The 20,980-nt window shown below is 42.6% G+C and overlaps 1 protein-coding gene across 1 annotated transcript; it reads right to left on the reverse strand.

Annotated features, from left to right (window-relative positions):
• Nucleotides 1–11,856: 11,856 nt before the first annotated feature.
• Nucleotides 11,857–12,540, reverse strand: LOC147906369 (uncharacterized). Its single transcript, XM_087392380.1, has one exon. The coding sequence runs from the start codon at nt 12,520–12,522 to the stop codon at nt 11,953–11,955; it is 570 nt and encodes a 189-aa protein (XP_087248506.1). The 5' UTR covers nt 12,523–12,540; the 3' UTR covers nt 11,857–11,952.
• Between the last annotated feature and the right edge of the window lie 8,440 nt (nt 12,541–20,980).

Here is a 20,980-nt window from a genome sequence, read left to right on the forward strand (position 1 = left end):
AATAGCATTTTGGTAGTTTTCTATTCGCTTAACAGCTCCTACAAGACACACGTATGCATGCGCTCATGCGTGTGGAGTGCGTGTGTGGGTGTGGGGAGCCTATTGAGGGATTTTGAAAGTGAGTGAGTGAGTGAGTGAGTGTGAGTGTGAGTGTGAGTGTGAGTGTGAGTGTGAGTGTGTGAGTGTGAGTGTGATTGTGAGACTGAGACTGAGAATAAGCTGAGAGACTGAGACTTCGAAAGGCCAATGGGTCTATGAGATTGCAAAAAATCCTAATACATCAAGCTGTGTGGATGGAACTACTAAACGAGCATCCACTCCAATGCAAAATGGAAAACGATAAATGCTAAGTGCTACATAGTCATGACAAAATGATGATCGTTTACACAATACATAGTCTGAGTTGTCATGTCATTGGCTCTATGTCACAATCATGATGGGGCCTCGTGGTGTTGGAATCCACATGGTTTGGCTAGAAGAAATCAGTGATCGAGCTCTGAGTAGAGTCTATCAAGGAGGTCTACTCCTGTCTCCGTGATCGAAGTAGATGCTAGCATTGTCTGACTGCCTTGTGAATGAAGGCAGCTAATCATCTCTAGTCTAGAAAGGAGAGAAAGTGGGACAATATCCTAGAATTGTCTTTGAAGAGGCAATAGAAGCGTCCTCGAATCTCATAGTATACTGAGCATCTGAAAATGAAGTTCTCCTCTATCTCAATCTCCTGCGTGTAACATAATATGGACATGCGCCTCTCCTGGGCAAAACCTCAACTCTGCCACTCTCTATGCGAAGTCTATGTGAAAAGACTCAAAACTGCCCACCAATAGAGAGCCTCAATGAGTGGGTAGGTGGATTTGCATATATCCAAGTGGGTCAATAAAACCCTTCATTGTGACATGTAAACAATGATCCCTATAGAAGCTGAGCTTCACTGGAAGCTCGCTTGGTCCCAACCACGTCCTGAAAGTGTGTAGCTATAAAATATCCTCACGAATGACCTGGTTTACCTCATGAGATAGGAGGGGGGGAAAAGGTGGGTCAATGCTACACTGGAAGGGGGGGAGTTTGTCCATGTGGAGTCCCTATCACTCAAACCATCCCTCTGTGCATGCAAACCAGCATCTCTGGTCACCTGCTACTACTGATAGTGCCATAGAGGAGGACAATGCTAGCCACGGTAGTCTGTTGCATCCACAAGTGTAATCTCCGTACCTCCTAACTCAATATTGTAGGTGATAACTTGATATGTTGCATCAAGCTCTATGACCCAAACTCAGCATGAATGATGTGGTGAGGAGCTGACGACTTATTGCGAATCATCCTTGATAGCATAAGAACATGTAGGTGCTCCACTCGAGCCCACTCTATATCCAACAGATCCGGCCCCCAACTAGGGCTACCATACATCACCACTGGGTGAGCTAGGGGCCAATGAAGCATATCCTTTGCTCAATCGGGCCTGCATCGCCGGTCTCATAGTAAAGATAGGTCCAGAGAAGAGAACCCCCAGGTATGTATATAACAAAACAATCTCAACTAGCGAGCCATCAAAGGTGAACTACTCCTGGTGTATAGTGGCTCCGAATGTGTTGAAGATCATGACCTTGGTTTTACCAAGGTGACCTTCAAATCATGGGAATCACAAAGGACTGTAATGCATCTAGGTGTCTCTAGAGGCCCCTCTGTTGAGGAAGATAAGAGTGCCACATCATCTGTGTATAACAACATCTGGATCAGAGTGCTATAGTGAGAGGGCATCCCTCCCCCCCACTGTCTCCATAATTGTCTCAAGCTTGTCAATGTAGAGGCCAAACTGGGTTCGTGATAAAGGACACCCTTGTTTGACCCCAATAGTACTTGTGATCTCATCTGTCCATCCATACCCTATCCAAACTCTACGTAAGACCTGCTCGTAAAGTGCCATGATAGCCCAAATGATCTCCAGGTCATAACCCAAGTCCTACAGATGCCTGAGGAGGTGGGCTCTCGAAACCGTATCAAAGGCTGTGCGGAAATCCACAAAGCAATAATAATCCCTCTATTTTTGTGCCCTCACCTCCTCAATGATAGACCTAAGTGTGAGGATGTGATCCATGGTCCCATGATCATGTTGGAATCTAGCCTATCCATCTGCTCTAAGTCCCTACATCTCTGCGAATCGATTGACCTCAGAATCAAGGACTAATGCAAAAATCTTTGACATGACATGTCCGATCATAATGGTCCTGTAGTTCTACAGGCTCATGGGATCCCCTGCCTTGTGGATGGGTGAAATAATGTTAACAATTCCAATGAGTTTAGTGCATAGGCCCTCATGATCTTTCGCTTGGCCATTATGAAGTTTCATCATGGCATCCTTCACATCCCCCCTAGTGAAGAGTGTGCAGGATGTGGGGTAGGGTATGTGTGAGAGATCAATTGCTGGCTGATCTGGGATATCATAAAGTGTGCATGCATAATTATGCCAGATTTGAGTGTCAGTGAGTGGTGAAGGGTCCCACCCCTCTAGAAATCTCCACCAAAAGTCCTTAGAGTTGTTACTAAATAGAATATTTAGTAGTTCTTCCTTGTTTCAGCAGACAAAATTCAGCTTCTTCCTACGTACCAATCGACGATACTCACATGGCATCTCTGGTTCATTTGAGAGGTGGGTTTTGGTTTATAATCTAAGTTGACATCGTAAATCCTTGCACTCATCATCGTACTAGCTATTACAAGGGACGGTCCTAGGTGGTGGTGGACGAGTGGAGCGAGTAGTGTGAGGGAAAGCGTGAAGGGCAGCCTCGTGTAGTGAGCGGGTGACCAGAGCAACATGGTCCTCTAGTAAGGGTATAAAGTTAATATATGTGAGAAGTATGTAAAGGCGAGCTGAATATATAGGCGAGAGGCTGCAGTCAAAATGTATGTCATGATAAGTGGTGTGAGTGATCTGTGGTGTGGGAGGTACCGTGAGATGGGGTGTAGAGATACTAAAGAAGAGGTATGTGTGATCAACCCTGGGAGGAAGTGTGCGATAGTAAAACCAGTGATACAAGAGGTGAAGGCAGGGGATCCCATGATGTAATCAACAATGCTAGATCCCCCTCCATGTGGGAAGTAGGTAAAACCACTTGAGGAGGGCCATCTATCAAGACCATTATAAATAATAAGATCATGCATCCTACCTAGATCTATTAGGCTTGCTCGTAAGATGTGACTGGAGCTCGTCTATCAGCTAAAACTCACATCATACCTGTGTCCTCAAGATCGATGTCTGGCAGTAAAATGGAATCATCTCTGAAGTCAAAAAGTGGTACCTGACGAACCCCTATCCTCGCATTGAAGTCCCCAACCAGGAGGACTCCCCTGCAGCTGGAGAATTTGATAATGTCTTGGTGTAGAGCTACATATGGTGATGTCGCTACTCCTCCCGATCCAACTCTTGAAGTACACAATCCTAAACTGAAGCTACTGTTTAAATAAATGCAAGAATCAAACACAAAGAAATTGAACATCAAATTCCCTAAACTTGAATCACGCCCTACTGTAGCATGTCTCCCTTCCATTGCACCTATGAAAAATATCAGAGTTAGTTGGTTGTTGATGTCTCATTCACTTCAGATAGATCACCCAAAATACTAGTATATGTCTCAAGTGGGTTAAGCTCACACTTTTAGAACCATTTAACTTGTTCCAACTTAAACCCTTCAATCTTAGCTTTGAATTCACAAAGAAAAAAATGTTTAGATGGGCACACATTGTGTTTACATGTGTGAATGCAACAATACAAATGGTTACTAGTACCAAACTTGACACATGCTTGGACTTAAGGTTTGAGTTTTCACTACATGTTGGATAGCTCAAATGGCTGACATGGATTGATGATCATTGACCCAATTCCTTGTACGATACTTCTTGTTAACGGACTATCGAGTTTTGAGATTTGCCTACATGTTGGATAGCTCAAATGGCTGACATGGATTGATGACCATTGACCCAATTCCTTGTACAATCACTTCTTGTTAATGGACTATCTCTAGCAAACTTGTCCCACTTAAAGATATGCCCTTAGGTTCATGCATTGTCCATTAAAAGTTGTATGCTCATGCTACAAAGTTCACACAAGGACTTGAGTTCTGAGTTTTTCCTACTTGTTGAATAACTTAAATGGCTGGCATGGCCTAATGATTATTGACTCGAATCCTTTTACAATCACTTTTTGTTCATAACTTGTCTTGCTTAAAGACATGTTTCTACATTGTCCTCCAAGAAGCTGTATGTCCACATTACAGTGTACACACAACGACACAAATGTGCACACAAAAATAATTTGGACTTGAATACAAAAGTATGTTGAATGGATAGTATTCACCTTATGCACATTCCCAATATGCTTGCTTTTTCTATGAGCCAAACCCCTTAGTGATTTGTGTGTAGGTGCTTTCACATGTAAAGCATGTGTATCATGCAAGAACAGGTGGATTTTAGAACAATGAATGGCTTCAAATTTGATGAAGCCTATAAATTTTTATCATGCACCTTCTAAGTTGACAAGTTATAACACAAGGAAACTTTCAGTATTGATGTGTGGGATGGGGAAGGGCATGTTTCCATGTGATTATGATATCTAGGGGGAATTGCGCCACCTCTCCCTACACAACCATTATGAAAGAAGAGGTGCGGAATTTTCTTATGTTATCCCATGTGGGCTTGGCATGTGCATAATGAAATTTCTAGGTCTGGCTTAGAGTTGAAAACACTCTTTGTTCTGGCACCCACCTTTACTTTGCATACTTCACAAGCTTTGCACATATTAAAACACCAACACATACCCATATATCATATTATAGTGACCTAACTTCCATCACACTGTATCTTGTATGTGGGTTTGGTAATGCACAATTCTATGTGCACCATAGAATATTTCATGTTGTACATGTAGTTCAATCTTTCTAAAGTATTCAAATGATTATGTGTCACCTTGAACAACAAGAGAGTGTTGTATTTGACACAAAAGGACAAATTCAACAATATTCAATTGCAAAAGAATGCAATCATACAACCATCAACATTGATGTGTAATTGAAATAACTCATCTAGAGCATGTGGAGAGCTGCTTTAGATTCCATAGTTGTGAATCTTGTGAGCCCGTAGAAGAAAGGGCGATTGATTGCATTGATCCTGGTGAAACATTAGAGAGCTACTTTTTAGATTTCATACCTGCGAATCTTGTGAGCCGGTAGAAGTAAGGGCAATTGATTGCATTGATCCTGGTGAAACATACTTATACAAAGAGAGTTTGGATGGTGCAATTACAGGTCTGGATGTAGAAGCTCTCTTTGGCTTATTTCGAAGCCTTCTTCTCAACTGGTGCAAGACAGCAGCATAGAGAAGAAAAGATGACAATTTCATTTGGTTATGAAAACTTAAGCCTAAAACCCTATTGAGAAACAATGTAAAGCCTTATCCTTTTTTGTGGTCGTGGTTACATTCTACAACCTTAGCCCTTGATTTTTTTGGTCACACTGTTTGTTGGTGCATATTGTTTTTGCACTTTTTTCACCATGGTATGCCTTGATAGGACTTTGACATAAAATATTGTATCCTTGAGGTATCTCTCTTACACCCTCAAATAACGGACAAATATCATCTTAGGAAATAAGTCGCGGATGTTTTTCTTATGACCACTAATGTTGTGGGTGCCGTGCCCTTGCATGGTTTTGCATCAAATTAGTTACAGCAATTGATCCTACCACACTAGTACTTTGACCATCGACCATAATCATCCTCAAAGAGGTAGGGTTGAGGGGTACTTGGTGGAAGTGTTTGATGAATACCTCAAAGGAGAGTGAGAATAGGGGTCTCAAAAGGGCCTCATAAGGAATGGATTAAGAAATGGAATAAGTTAAGGCCAAGTGAACCCACTATGGTAACCCATGGGCTAAGGGTCCCCTAGCATTTGCTCAACTAACATGGTTACCTTTATTGCTCAAAATGGTTGGAGGCACCTTTGGTGGGCTCCAAATGGGCAAGACTTGACAAAAGGGGGGTTTAATAAAGAGGGAGAAGTCACCATATGCTATGGACCATTCGACCTTGGACAAATCAAAGGTGGAGATGAAGAGATCAAATCAAGGGCTGAGATCTAGGCACATTTTGGAGGGTGGAGACGAAACCAATTGATGGAGATGAGATCAAGGGCTGAGATTGAAGTGCATATTGGACGGCCCGGATTTCATTGGATTTCAATGCCTTTTGCATCCATCTCCTCCACTAGATCTTGATGGAATCAAGGGACTGGATTCTAGTGCCTTTTTTCTTGCATCTCCACCCTTGGATCTATTTCTTGATGGATCGTTGAGAATGATTTGCCTTCTATTTTGATCTCATCCATTAGATTCTTCCCTTTTTCAAGGGTTTAGATTTAATCCCTTTATCCTTTGATGGTATCCCTTGGATCTAGACCTTGATCTAATGGTTGGAAGTGTTCTAACCCAAATTTGAATGTATCCCTTGGATTGTACATGAGATCAATGGCTAGGAGTGAAGATCAAGGTCTAATTCATGGGCGAGATGCCTACCCACCCATAGATTCTCAACATGGCCTTTTGTATAGATCAACATACCATTTCCCTACACAAAGAAGCACTACACATCAAATCTCTCTCTAACCCCTTGAAATTAGGAAACACTAATTGGAGGCCCTTTTGAGACCCCATTTCTCCCCTGAGTTATGGATGGCTCCCGTATGGATAATTTCTTATGCTTGTGCCTTCCATCCTTGTACTTGCAACCCTACATCAATTCTAGCAGGTGGAATGATTGGTTCGTCATCATTATCAAAATCCATGAGCTTGGCCATGTTGATCACTATGTTGGCCCTTTGTTATGCCTTGGCCTTGCCGGTATCGGCCTCTTGCCATGCTTTTTGTTTTGGAGCTTAAACTCCTTCTCTTCCTCTTTCTTATGGTGAAAAGCTCTAAGGCTTTGTTCAATGAGTGGTCTGTAATACCGCTTGAGTTTATTACTGTTGATATAGCCTACCATCTTGACAGAATCTGAGCTCTACTGCAAAGAAGCCGAGATCCATGGCAACGAAAGTTTGAAGAGGATCCCACAACCCCATGGCAAGTTGAAGATGACAACATGTCCTTTTCAAATTCAAGGAGCCCACACCCTTAGACATGGGGTATGCAAAAGGACCCTATCCTTCCACCCCAAAAACTACTGAATCTACTAGATAGAGTGGACAAAGATAAGGAACCCCAGGAGGAAATTCCATAGTAAGAACTTGAGCTCCGTTACAAAGAAGATGAGATCCATGGCGGCAAATTTAATTTTTTTTTGTAGAAAAAGAAAGCGACTTTATCAATTTATAACATTTTGTAGATCATAAGGGTTCAACAATGCTAGCAGTGCTGATCACAAAAGCACTTACATCTTGGAATCATAGAAACAAAAACATAGAAAGTAATGTCTTAAAAAAATATTGAGAGGAGCTTCTCATAGGTGGAAGGAGAAGCTGGAGGTTTCCTCTTTAGAAGCACTGTAAAGGGAGTCTAAATCAATAGTAGTAGTAGTATCAATAGAATGACCAAGAGCAGCAGCAACACCCTGAGAAGGGTCAATGGACATAGCATCCAAATCCTACCTTGAAACAGGTAAAACCCCTGTAAAACCACAACAAGTCCCTCAATCTAATGAGAAAGGGAAGAGGGTAATTGAGTAGAGAAACCAACACAAGGAATTTGAGTGCAGGATCTAGGAGAAGCAAAAGGCAGCTGATCTAAAGTGACCACAACCATAGAGGGGGATATGTTGGATAGGATAACCACAGGAGGATAGCAAGAAGGGCCAGCAGCATCTAGGGGGCACTGAACATGGGCAACTTCACTAAAGGCTGATGTGGGGGTGAAGAAGCTCTGAGAACAAATATCAATAGTAGGAGGGCTCTATGCACCTGCAACAACAACAATGGAAGGAACCTTGGCTGAATGGCCAACCAAATCAGAAGGAGCTTGGAGGGGGCCATCTAAATGTTGAGAGGATGATCCTAGAGAAGAAGAGGGTATCTGCAAGGGACTAGAGCCAGCTGTTGATGCTTTCCTTTGTAAGAAGTTGGGTAGCTTTGCATGTTCATCTAAGATAAAACAATGACGTTAATGTCTGGAAATGTCTGCATTTAATCTTTGATGTTCAAGGTTGTATGCACTAATAAAAAAGTCAAGTCATCTCTTTCCCTATCCCACCATGAAGTAAACAGAGCATCATTTCATATAAAGATAAATTGAAAATTATTTCTAGAGACCCATATGAACCATAGAGCATGGGCCCTTATTAGAAACCAAGGCTCATGCCTTACTTTTCATGCATCACCTAGTAAGATGGCTTTCCAATTTATAGGTTCACCACACTCAATCTGAATAAACTTCCATACTCTTCTTGCATGAGGGCAAGCAACAAATAAATGGAAAATATCCTCCACAGAGTCTAGGCATCTCATACATTCGCCATCTCCCTTACTAATACTAATCCTCTAGAGTTATACCACAGTGCTTTGTGAAGAATAAGCCAAGAAAGACAAGACATTTTCTTAGGCACATTTCTAGCCCAAATTCTATGAAACCTAGTATACCATTTTGATCTATCATCATTCAGTTTCCATCTCTAGTTGAGGGTTCTAACTAAATCCTCCATATCTACAGTAGGTGTTGGTATAGGTAGTAAAGAGGAGCACCCTACCCAGCTGAACTCTTTGTGTATGCAGAGGACTGAACCTCCCTTACAACTCACCTGTCCCTTCCATAGGTCCAATTTTTCCATGATCAATCCCTGATGTTGATTAGTTAGGGAAAATTCCCTTTTGATTTCATGCCAATATTTCCACCTAAAAAGTTCCTTATTCCACAGCTAACCCCAAGATTGGATACCCTTCTTGAATAAAATGGCTGCCACTATAAACTGCTCATTTGTCAAAGTGCAAGTTCTAAAAATTGAGGAAACCCAAACTGGGTCAATGGCCATAAATGCTCCTTTACTAGAGAATTGGAGGAAAGATTTTATTTCTTCAAATGCATCCCAGATAGACTTCCACAGAGGACTCCCCTTGGACTTACAGGGTTCAGGGTTAAAGAGAGCAGAGATAAAAGGGTAATTTTTCCAATTTGGAGCCCTACAGGGTCTAATGTGTCTCATGTTTCTCGTTAGTAGCTGAGCCCAATCCTCATCTGGATGAAGTGACATTTTGATAATCCATGTAGCAGAATGATTTTTGGCAGCATAAGAGATGTCTATCACCCCCAGTCCCCTTCTTCTTTGGGCTTGATACAGTAGTCCCACCTTACTTTAGATATTTTGTTGCTCCCTCCCCATAAGAATGATCTGCACTGTTTAATGAATTTGTCAAGACCTGTTTTGGAAGGAGACCAACAAGAAAGATAAAAAATACCAACGGGGTAGAGGCAGTGGGGTTAAGAACCAATTTTCTTCTAGCCAGATTTGCTTGGAATTTTCTCCATTTTTCCAGCTTCTTCTAAAATATAACAAGTACTACCTAGTCCCACCTCTGCTTCATTGTAACCTCTAATCCCATCGGAATGCCCAAAGTCTAAAAATTGTCCCTTTTTGTATTTTGAGGCATCCTAGTTGTTGGAGAATCCCTTGGTCCTTGCCACTGAGAGTGTCATACCCTATTTTGTAGTGGTTGATAGGGGATCCTGAGGCTTGACAAAAAACTTCAAGACAATCTATCATACACCTAACATCCTGATCAGTGTTTCGGGGTCAAAGTGGTGTCATCAGCAAACTGTTGATAGACCAATTGTTTACCATTAATCAACTCAATGCCTTTAATCCTTCCCTCTTGGATTTGACTTCTAAGAAGCCACCCAAGGGAATCTGCTGCTATAGCAAACAAAAGAGGAGCTAATGGACACCCTTGTCTGATTGATCTCTTCAGAAAAAAGGGGTCACTCATCTTCCCATTGACATTAACCTTGGCTGAAGCATTAGTGAGAAGAAGTTTGACACTTGACACAGAAGAAGGACCCAAACCCATATCCTGTAAAGATTGAATTATAAAATCCCATTCTAGCCTGTCATAAGCCTTATCAAAGTCAACTTTAAGAAAGCATATATCCTGTTTAGTTTCTTTAGCATACTCACATCCTTCCCATATATTAATAATGGCTTCAAGAAGGTGACGTCCCCCCCTTTTGCTCCAAGAGAATCCACTCTTTCATTTTGCCTTGAATCCTAAAAGCTAAAGCTTTTGCAAAAATTCTATAACTGCAGTTTAACATTGTCAAGGGTCTCCAGTTCTTAAGCTCATCTTTGGGGCCTCTTTAGGGGTCAGTTTCATTCATTCTGATCCAAGACTCAATGAAGGTAAGGGGAGGTCTGACCCTAAGCAAAAAACCCACTAGTGCATGAGTTCTCAACCAAACTATAGAGTCATTCAACAATGTGTCCTCCAGGAAGGCCATTACTGTTTTACCTGTTCTAGCTGCTTGATTCTCTCCATCAGACTGTTGTGCTCCACTAGCATCTTGTTGTGTAGCATGCTTGGGTTCTAGGATTGACGGTGGCAGGAAACCTTCAGCTTCCTCCTTGCTAGACGTGGGGAGCCTCGACTCTCTCGGAGTCTGCCTAGGATTGCGACTCTCTCATCGTTCGTCTTTGCGTGCTGTGCCTCCGCTGGTTGAGGACAACCCGACTTTGGATGCATATGCTCCGCTTCCACTGGCTCTGCTTTTGTTAGTTCGATTGCCTCCTCCTTCACTACTTGGAGTGTTTGTATGCGTGGTGGCAGAGCTACCGGAGGCTCCCGCCGAAGCTCAACTTTCACCGTTGCTTCCAATCCCGCCTCTCCACTGGGGAGACGGAGCTGTGTAGGCTTTGTGTAGCTCTTTGGAGGCCAAGGACCCATCTACACCAGAAGTGCTAGGAGTAAGATGCGCACCTGGGGGATGACTGAAGAAGCCCCCTCGTGGCTTCTGAGCTGCATACACATAAGAGGGACTAAAAAGTGTCCCCTTTGACCATCTTGGCCATGTTGAGTTAGCTCAAGTGGAGCGAATCGAAATAGGACACGTGTGCAAGTATGGACTAGACGTGGCAACGAGAGACCTTCACATTAGGTACCCAACAATCTTAAGTAAAGACATGTAGCGTTCGGGACCACTACAGATGTACCACCTCTTTCACATCTTGCAGCCCTGTACACATCAATAAATTAATGAGTCTAGATCCGCCATTTTTCAATTTTTAATTTGTAAGCGTTTCCCAAAGAACTTGAAAATAGTTTTGCTCTCTTTGAACTGGCAAAAAATTCGCCGTGATAGATTGAAACAACTTCCACGAGTTCCATATAAATTGGCGGGCATTCAAACATTTTGGGATGACTTTATATCTTAGGAAAATTGTATTGCAGTCCCAGTTAAACGTGCGAACCGCAGCTTTCAATGTCTAAAATATGTTTCATCTACAAAAACGATGATTTCTTTTATTTCATAAGAGTCACGACAGTTTTGTTTTTGAGGTTAGTCTTCTAACACGCTTTCATTTTTTGAGTTATAGGATCATCTTGCCTTAAAAGTACATTTAGAGCGTTAGAAACAACTCTGTTATTTGCTTTAGGGAAGTAGGCTCACTCTTGTAAGAACGTAGTTTCTCACTATCCATAGTGTTGAGCTCCTAGCTTCATACGAATATGTTCTTCAAATTTCATTTTGTAGTCCTTGCAGATGAGGCCGCGTAACTTTTTAGACTCGTGCGTTCTTGTAATATTAAAGATGATGAAGGCAATTGGACACAAGTTAAGTTTTGCATCTACCCACGGACCCGTTTCCCACTGGTGCACGGACCAAAGGAAAGAAAAACAAATGACACAGCGGAGCGAGGTCAAAGTCTAGAAACTAAGCTGGCTGGCTGCATTAGTATGGTGAGCGGCTAAAGATGTGTAATTTAGTAAGTCTAATTTAACTGCAGCTCTATGGGAGGATCTGGAATCCTGATGTGAGCAGTGAAATGGTAGACGATGTAAATGGAGACATTGCTGTGCAGAACACCGACGACGTAACCTTGGGCTCCCCGGAAGTCGATGGTACCACCCGTGATTCCATACTCCATTCCAGATCGTCGGACCAGGTTGAATTCACCATGGGTGCTGAAGACGCCACGGTGGACGCCGTCGTCGTAGGTGACGGTGCACAAGTGCATATCGCTCTCGTATTTGGGGTCGGGGTACTGGGAGAGGTTGATGGAGATGCATCTCTCAGCACCCAGGCGCGTGGAGTTGCGGTCAGGGGTGGCGGTGAGGGGCAAGTCCATGGCCGTCACGAGGCCAAAGCCGGTGGTGAAGCTGGGATCAATGGGCGGCAGTATCGTGACGAGGTTCACACCAACGTCGTGGTGCATGTAGTAGTCTAGAACAAGCGATCGTTGTGCGAGTACCACACACGAAGTTGCCAGCAGCAGCACCAGCCAGAGCGTGAAGCCGAGCTGGGCACTGGCGAAGCGTCGGGCGGACTGAGCAGTCGGCATAGTGAGAGGGTGGAGAGACGGAGGCGCTGAATTACTTGCAGCTTGTCCAGCTATATATAAGCAACAGGGCAACCACAAAATTTATGGCCAATTTGCGCGAAAAAAACTCGTCTTTAAACTAAACCTAAATGACCAACCAACACGAGAAGCTCTCGTCTTTAAATAGTTCCGGTACTGCTGCACGACAAGAGCTACTTCTTTAAATGTTCATCACAGATTCCATCAGAGGGCAGCTCTCACGCTTTATTCGCACTGCCTTCCGCTATTTTTTTATTGAAAGAGGTCTACTTTTTTTTTTTTTTAATTACTCAGAAGTCAGCAAATGACATCTCATACAAAATGCTCTCAAGTCAAGCTTTAAGAGTCTCATTTGGCCAGCTGACAATCAACCATCTAGTCTGGGAGGCAATGTCCAAAACTGCCTTCTTAACAAGAACACCATAGTGCTATTGATCAAGGCCTCGTAGCGGGCTGGCCAAATCCTATGGAGCGTTGTGTACCTAATGACATCCCATAGTATGGACTTGTCTAGACCAAGGTCAGCCCAAAAAATGGCAGCTCCCTTGGAGATAAACTCAAACCCCAGAGTCTTGGCACACCAACGGACTAGACCCCACAGATTTCGAACCCACGGGCACCCCCAGAACAAGTGAGTGAGAGTTTCAGTAGCGGACATGTAGAATTTGCACCTGTCATCCACATTCAGCCATGGAACATGGCTTCCCACCAGGAAATGGCCCCCTACTATCCTCCAGAGGAAGAAGTTGACTCTGCTATAGGGTGAGGCTTTCCATACCTGCTTGAATCTGCCTTTCCAGTTAAGCTCCGCGTCCTCCCTCAGCCATCTTTCATTATATCTCTGATGCCAATCCTCCTTGTAAGCAATCAGCTTGTCCATCTGCTTAGCAGGGATGTTGTTAATGGGTAATCCTAGCCCCCATTCCCATTCTTCTGGAACTGATGCCTAGGAGGGGTTTACATTGGTCGGCCAGTCTGCCGGGATTCTACGCGAAAGTCCTCTTCGAGCTTTGCCAAGTATTGCCAGTTTTTTGTTTGAGGGTCCCACAGATCCTCTTAGCTGTGCAAACCCTTTGAGTGAAGAGAACCTGCTAACCCCTCATTTCCCACTGCAAAGCAGCCGCCTCCTGGCCAAGCCGTTTGCCACCACATCGAGAGTTTGAGAGAATAATCAGCAATACCTGCGGGAAGGCCCTTCCACCATAGCAAGGTGATACCTTCCTTCCACACTGTCACCAGTCTGCTAAAGAAGCTGGATTTCAGCCTGAGTGGGGCTATTGAGAAGACTTTGGTCCACATGTCCATACCCGAGAAATGACTGACTGGCGATCTCCGAATTGCATCCTCGAGGAATCCTACCCATGGTTCCTTAGAGTCAAGAAACTGAACCCACAACTTCATCAGAAACGCTGTGGAGCACCTACTTAGATCTGGAATTCCGAATCCACCTTGCTTTTTAGGGGCACAGAGGATAGACCAAGAGAGCCATTTCCATTTGGTTCTCTTCCAAATGAAAGCTTTCAACTCTTTTTCAATCAACGTGGTCCCCTACTATTTTGGTTCTTTCTCCTTCACACACTTAGCACGGGTTCACACCACCCGCTTGGACATGCTCAAAAACCAAAGAGGAGGAGCGTTATTCGACTTGGCCCAATGTGGTTGCTGGGCCCGGACGTTCACCCAAAAAAAGGCGTCCGGCATGCTAAGGCCGCCCAACTATGTGGGGGGCTGAAAAAAAAAGGCGCAAGACATGCTTACTGGTGATTGAACCCACACAACCTGGACCAGACCTATCTATTCTTCCACTAAGCCAATCAATACTTGAGGAACATTTATGGCAACCCTTTTAATAAGACTTGTGTTCACCTGGTGTGAACCACTACACCCGCCTGGCCATCCCCCCTTTATATTCATTCTCCACGACCGGGCGGGTCCATGTGAACCCGGCCTCACTCAATCTCTCTCTCTCTCTCTCTCTCTCTCTCTCTCTCATGGAGTTTGCAAATCATTCGAACTTTCCTATACACGGGCTTCCATCACAGGTGTTGCAAATTAATCATTCATTCATCTTGACAATTGTTTTCCTTTGACAGAACCAATTGAAGGCAGACATGTCTTCAAGAGAAGATATTTACTAAGCCAAGCCTTATATTGCAGATGTCCATTGCAATTTGTTATCCTATTGTGCTCAAAATAGTATGGATGACTTAGAAATTAACTTTATTTACAAGAAATAAGATGGGTAGAAGATAGATAACAAAAAAGGATGGCTGATATTCAAACAATCTAAATGAACATATTAAGAAAATGTCTTTTCACAACTACAAATTGCATTCAAAGCGATGCTTGCTAACGACAGGGAGGGAAAAAAACGTGTGTCTGAGTCGTTTGGAGACTCACATATCCAAAAAAAATACACGAGTCGTTTAACGACTCAATTTTTATGTTTTAGTCGTTCCTAGAGTCTCTAGTTGAGTCACTAGTTGAGTCTTTAAATGAGTCGCTAAAATTGAGTGGCAAAACGACTCTGGTAATGACCGAGAGCATTTATATTCCAGGATTAACAACTCGGTGTTGTGCGTCAGTTATACTTGCTGCTGGCCACTTCCCTGTCTGAGCCTGGCCCTTAGGTTGAGTTGAGATAGTCCAGATGGCACTCGTAATAGGAAAGATTACCGCCGCTTGTGCTATGCTCACACAACTCGATGGCCGCTTGATCAAGAATATGACTTACCAAAAAGCATTGGTGTAGTTTCAAGAATATTCAAAAGACTAATGGACATGCTCATGTTCTCTCTGATTGGTCCAATTAGGATGGCAAGCAATTACAAAGGATGTCCATCTCTTTGTTTGAACTTGGCCTTACACCGTGTTTTCAGTCAATAGTAGATTTTTTCCTATTGGCACTATTTACAGTCTTAGAATGCCCGAAGGAGGCTGGCAAGGGCAATTAATTGTGTAGCAGAAGCGACAAGCATGAGAACAAAGACTCGGATAAGATACCCCAGGGGTGGAAGTTGACTATTATATGCAAAGCTAGAATGTTAGAACAATGGTGTTGGGCCAAGGCGTCCCAGAAGATTTAAGGGTGAAGGCTCATTGTGGTAGCAAATGGAATCCAAGCACTCATCTATGGAGAGTTTGGATTTTAAACGGATGGCCATCTCCTCAATCGAACAACAAAAGGAATGCAAAGACCAACTCAAAGAGCAATGAAAACATCTTCAACGTTACTTGACTAGTGTACTTGAAAGAGTATGTCCAAAAACGTGTGAAGCCAAAAGACCAGCTACAGCAAGTGGACAAAGAATCCTTCATCATGAAGACAGGCATGCTTCTGATGGAGAGAGACTCTACCACATATTTGAGAGGTCAATGACGAGCAATTAAGGCAGTTTGCTTGAGTTCCTTTCACAACATACAGAGAACCTACTCGGCTAATATGTATATGTCCGGTTGTACCCTTGAGGCCTGAGAACAATACCAACCAAGCTAGGGGTTTACAGTGACCTCATAATTAGGAGGGTGATAGGTGGGGAGCAAGCGAGTCCGTTCTTCTGAGCAGTAGACCTAGATACTCGGGTTTTGTGCAGAGAAGTTTAAGTCCATCTCCAATATCAAGGTAAAATGTCAAAATTTTAATAATGAAAATCCTTAGAGTCACTTGCAAAGTTTCCTGCCTATCTATCATGTCACTGGCGCAACCACAAATGAAGAGTATATGGATTATTTTCCATGTACCTTAATCAAGAAATCTCCAAGGTTGTTCAATCAATTTCGAATTGGGTATGTCCCTAATTGGTATGCCATGTTAGAAGCCTTCTTGCGTAGGTTCAGACAATAAATTATTAATGAAGAAGACATGAGAATAAAGTTGGGTGAACTAAAGAAGAATAAAGGCAAGTCCATCCAAGACTTTGTGCTTAGGATGAGAGATCTTATTAATCACTTGAGTACAGTTCCAGATGACAAGTCTATGCAAGCTTGGTTGATCACAGGTCGTAGCTAGGTTATTTTGCTTAAGCCAGAGATAGTCAATCTCTGGCCAGAACCTATGAGGACCTGCTTGAATTGCAAGACTAAGTATTGCAATACCTATACCAAGTTTGGCCATGATCACACTTAGATTAATGGTTTAATGGCAAAAATAGACAAGTGTCAATAAACCGGGTCATAGCTGATAACCAAACACCGAGCATCAAACCTCCGTGTCCTGAGCAAAATGACAAAGGTAAGAATGGCAAAGAGAAGAGTGATTCGTCTAAAATTAAGTGTTTCTATTGTGGAGAAAATCATTTGCATTGTGATTGTCCAATTTGGATGGAACACTTAAAATTCTTAAAGACTAATATGGAAAGGAAAGAGGTAGATGCATAATGCCGAGTAGTTGCAACAACTAAATTGCTAAAAATAGTTGATGCTCAAGTAATTGCTCATCAAAGGGTGACAACAATTGAAGACACTGACATTTTGGGTAAGGATATTAATCGGAAGGCACAAATTGAGTTGACAGCAAAGATTGCAAGGGAGTTGAAAGGAAAAGCGCTAGCAGTTGAAATGCACGAGCAATTCCAACACTCTGTTGCCAAACAAGGAGAATCTTCAAAATCTAGCTCTAAAGAAGAAAATTTTATCATGCCATAGGAAAATAGCACAGAGCTAGCCCAAGCATGGGAAGCATTCAATAATATGCAAGTCCGTCTAGCTTTTGCCAAGTTGATGCAAATAGCTCCATACTATCATGACTTCTTTGCTCAACAAATCCAAGAATCCATCAAGAAACCCAAGGAAGTGCAAACCTTAGCCACCATGCATGTGATTGATACACTAGTTGTGGACGAAGATGTCCCAGACATCACTATCTAGATTAAGAAGCAGAATATACTAGGTGTAATAGTGGATGGAGGATTGGGAGTGAACATCATTTTTGAAGAAATTGCCCAAAGACTGAAGTTCAGGTCATATAAACCATCACCATTCCAAGTGCATATGGCGAGCATATGGCAGATCATCGACCAGTTGATCCTAAGGGTATGCTACAAGATGTGGTCATCTCAATAGGCAGCATTTATTATACAGTTAGTTTTATTGTGATCGCTATGGAGCAGCATGCCTATCCAATTTTATTGGGGAGACTTGGCTGAAAAGTGCAAAAGTACTCCATGATTGGAGTACAGAGGAGATGACGATTAAGACAGAAGGTCAAGATGTGTATACCAACCAATCCTCAGAAGGTTTTGAGTTGGTCATCCCAAGAATCTACAAGTTAAAGATCTATTTCTACAAGATGTTGAATCTCAGTTCATGGAGTTCCATATTTTTTCTATGGGTGAGATATACATTTTCCTAGTAGCTGCTGACATCAAGCAAAAATTGTGCGATGAACAGATTGCTAAACAAAAGGATCTTTTTTCAAGCAATTTTATAGAGACATTGAGAGATAGAGAGATATCGTTGAAGTACCAGTAACAATCATGCATCTGGGAAGTCAATAGTTGGTTCCAAAACCCACACAAGAGTTGAATCCGAGAACACAAGAGCACCCAACCATGGAAGTGGTAAGTGCCAACCGCAACTAGGACTAACAAGGGACCTATTTGTCAGGTATAAGGATGTGTTTACATGGAGTTACGGAGATTTGAGAAAAGTTCCTCTTGAACTCTATCAGCACAAGATCCCTTTAGTCCCAAATGCTAATCTTATCCGGAAGAAATGGTATAGGATGAACTCCAATTATGCCAAGCAAGTCAAGGCTGAGTTGGATCAACTTTTACAAGCTGGATTTATATATGCCATAGACCAAAGTGATTGGCCTTTTCCTATTGTAGTTATGCCTAAGAAAATGGGCAAACTCCGAGTTTGTGTCGATTATTTAAAATTAAATGATTAGAAAATCCCAGATCCATTTTCCATACCTTTTATTGATGGAATTCTAGATCAGGTTACAGGGCATGAGATGTACTCATTGGTGGATGGCTATAGCGGGTATAATAAGATTATTGTGGATCCTGAAGATCAATCAAATACTGCTTTTATTATAGAGTGGGGTGCTTATGCTACCAAAGTGATGCCGTTTGGATTAAGGAAAGCCCCATCCACTTTTCAGAAGTTTATGGGGGAAACCTCCAGAGATTACCTCATTGAATTCATTGCAATTTACTTAGATGATTTCTATATGTATTCCTCGGATATTGATCACCCCAGATATCTTGAGAAGGTTTTTTGGAGATGCAGGAAAGTGCATATCTTTTTGAACCCTGGTAAGACTATGTTCTGTATCTGAGTTGGTATTCTACTTGGTCATGTTATTTCTAGGGATGGAATCAGAACTGAGCCAGGTAAAATCAAAGCCATCTAGCAAAGTTTTGAATCTCAAAATTTAATTCAATTACATTATTTTTTGGGGTTTATTAGTTTCTATCATAGGTTTATCGACTTTGCTAAGATTATCGTGTGCCCTTGCAGTGAATTGACAAAAAAGGATAGTAAGTTTGAGTGGAATGCTGAGTTGACCATAGTTTTCAATGATCTAAAAAACCGAGCAAGATGGAATTTCATTTTCCATGTGCATGTGGATGCTTCTGATTATGCATTGGGTATTATTTTAATGCAGCTAGATGGTCGGTTGGACTATCCAATATATTATGCTAGTAGGCTACTTACACCTATAGAGTCAAACTATAGCACCACCGAGAAAGAAGCTCTAGGAATGGTTTTCAACGCATTATTTTCTAGCAAGAAGCTCTAGGAATGGTTTTCATTGCATTATTTACTCGGGAATCTTTTTGTGTTCTATGTGGATCATCAATCCCTACTTTATCTCGTCAACAAAAGTTTCATTCAAGGATGGCTTGTTCGTTGGATGCTACTATTGCAGGAGTTCAACTTACATAAACCAAGTAAGACACATGTGGTGTTGGCTCTTTCCTACTGCTTTCGTAGGAAGAGCTGGGTATTCTATGTTGCAGGGTTCCGAGGCTTTTTGTCACCTACAGATATATTGGGATTGTCATTGTAGTATATGTGTAGCTTAGGACCTCGAGTCGTGTTCCGGTGAGAGACGTAGGCTTAAGTGTGGTAAGCAAACAAAGTGCAAGCAGGTGTAAAAGGCACGTAAACCATCGTTGTTGGGGTAATGAAGGCTTTCGCCTTCATTGGGGGTTGTAGGGTTTAGGAGGAGTTTAAGGGTTCAGAAGGAGGTTCCAGGGTTTAGAAAAGTTCAAGGGTTCAGAAGGAGGATCCAGGGTTTAGAAAGAGTTCAGGGTTAGAAAGAGTTCCAGGGTTTAGAAGGAGGTTCCAAGGTTTAGAAGGAGTCCAGGTTTAGAAGGAGGATCCAAGGTTCAGAGTAGAGTACATGGTGGAGAACTCGTCTCCCTCGTAGATCATGGAGTTTAAGGGTTTAGGAAAGCATAGGAGTGGGAGAGGAAGAAGGTGTAAGAGCATGGGTGAAGGAAGAGAGAGAGGAGGAAGGAGGAGGAGGGAAGAGGAGGAGGGAGAGGGAGGAGAGAGGAGGAGGAGGAGGAGGGAGGAGGAGGAGGAGGAGAAGGAGGGAGGAGGAGGAGGAGGAGGAGGAGGGAGGAGGAGGAGAAGGAGAGGGTGGGTTGCAGGGTTGGAGGAGAGGGGAGAAGGGTTGCAAGGTTAGGACATGCTTTTGGACGTGCAGTGCAAGGAAGCATGGACACTTGAGACAAATGCTTGGAATACCAATGTAGACTCAACACAATGCCCCAAGAGTCTGGGCTTCATTCCATTATGGGGTATTTATACAAGTTGGAGAGCTTCTCTCTCTGCATGTAACACAAAGTCGTATCACAAAGTTGTAACACAAAGTTGTATCACAAAGTTGTAACACAAAGTTGTAACACCTTATCTCTCTACATGTAGAAGTTGTAACACAAAGTTGTTACACAAAGTTGTAACACAAAGTTGTGTCACAAAGTTGTTACACAAAGTTGTAACACAAAGTTGTGTCACAAAGTCGTAACACATTCTCTCTCTTCATGTAGAAGTTGTAACACAAACTTGTAACACAAAGTTGTTACACAAAGTCGTAACATAAAGTTGTGTCTAGAAGTTGTAACACAAAGTTGTAACACAAAGTTGTATCACAAAGTTGTGTCACCTTCTCTTTCTTCATAAGTTCATGTTGGCACAGAGTCAACATACTCCCGGATCCATTTTATTACCCATCCTCGGGTTATGGCTTATTTTGATTTCAGAGTTGGGATGCCATGTGCGTAATCCAGTGGCTATTTAGCTTGTGGTATGCGAGTCGTTCCTGCTGTAATTCTTTTGCACCACACAATGTGTAGTCAATAGTCAAGAAACTTATCTCCTCTTAAGGAGGGGTAGATGACTATGAATGTCAGAGGGGATCTCGTTGCTGAGGTTGCGGACGCTGCCATCGAATCTTCTTGGGAAGAGGTTTAGCGGGGGTCTC

Source organism: Dipteris shenzhenensis, chromosome 1 (genome assembly GCF_047967505.1).
Source record: "Dipteris shenzhenensis isolate YYH24624 ecotype China chromosome 1, Dip_SZ_1.0, whole genome shotgun sequence".
NCBI classification, from domain to species: Eukaryota; Viridiplantae; Streptophyta; class Polypodiopsida; order Gleicheniales; family Dipteridaceae; genus Dipteris; species Dipteris shenzhenensis.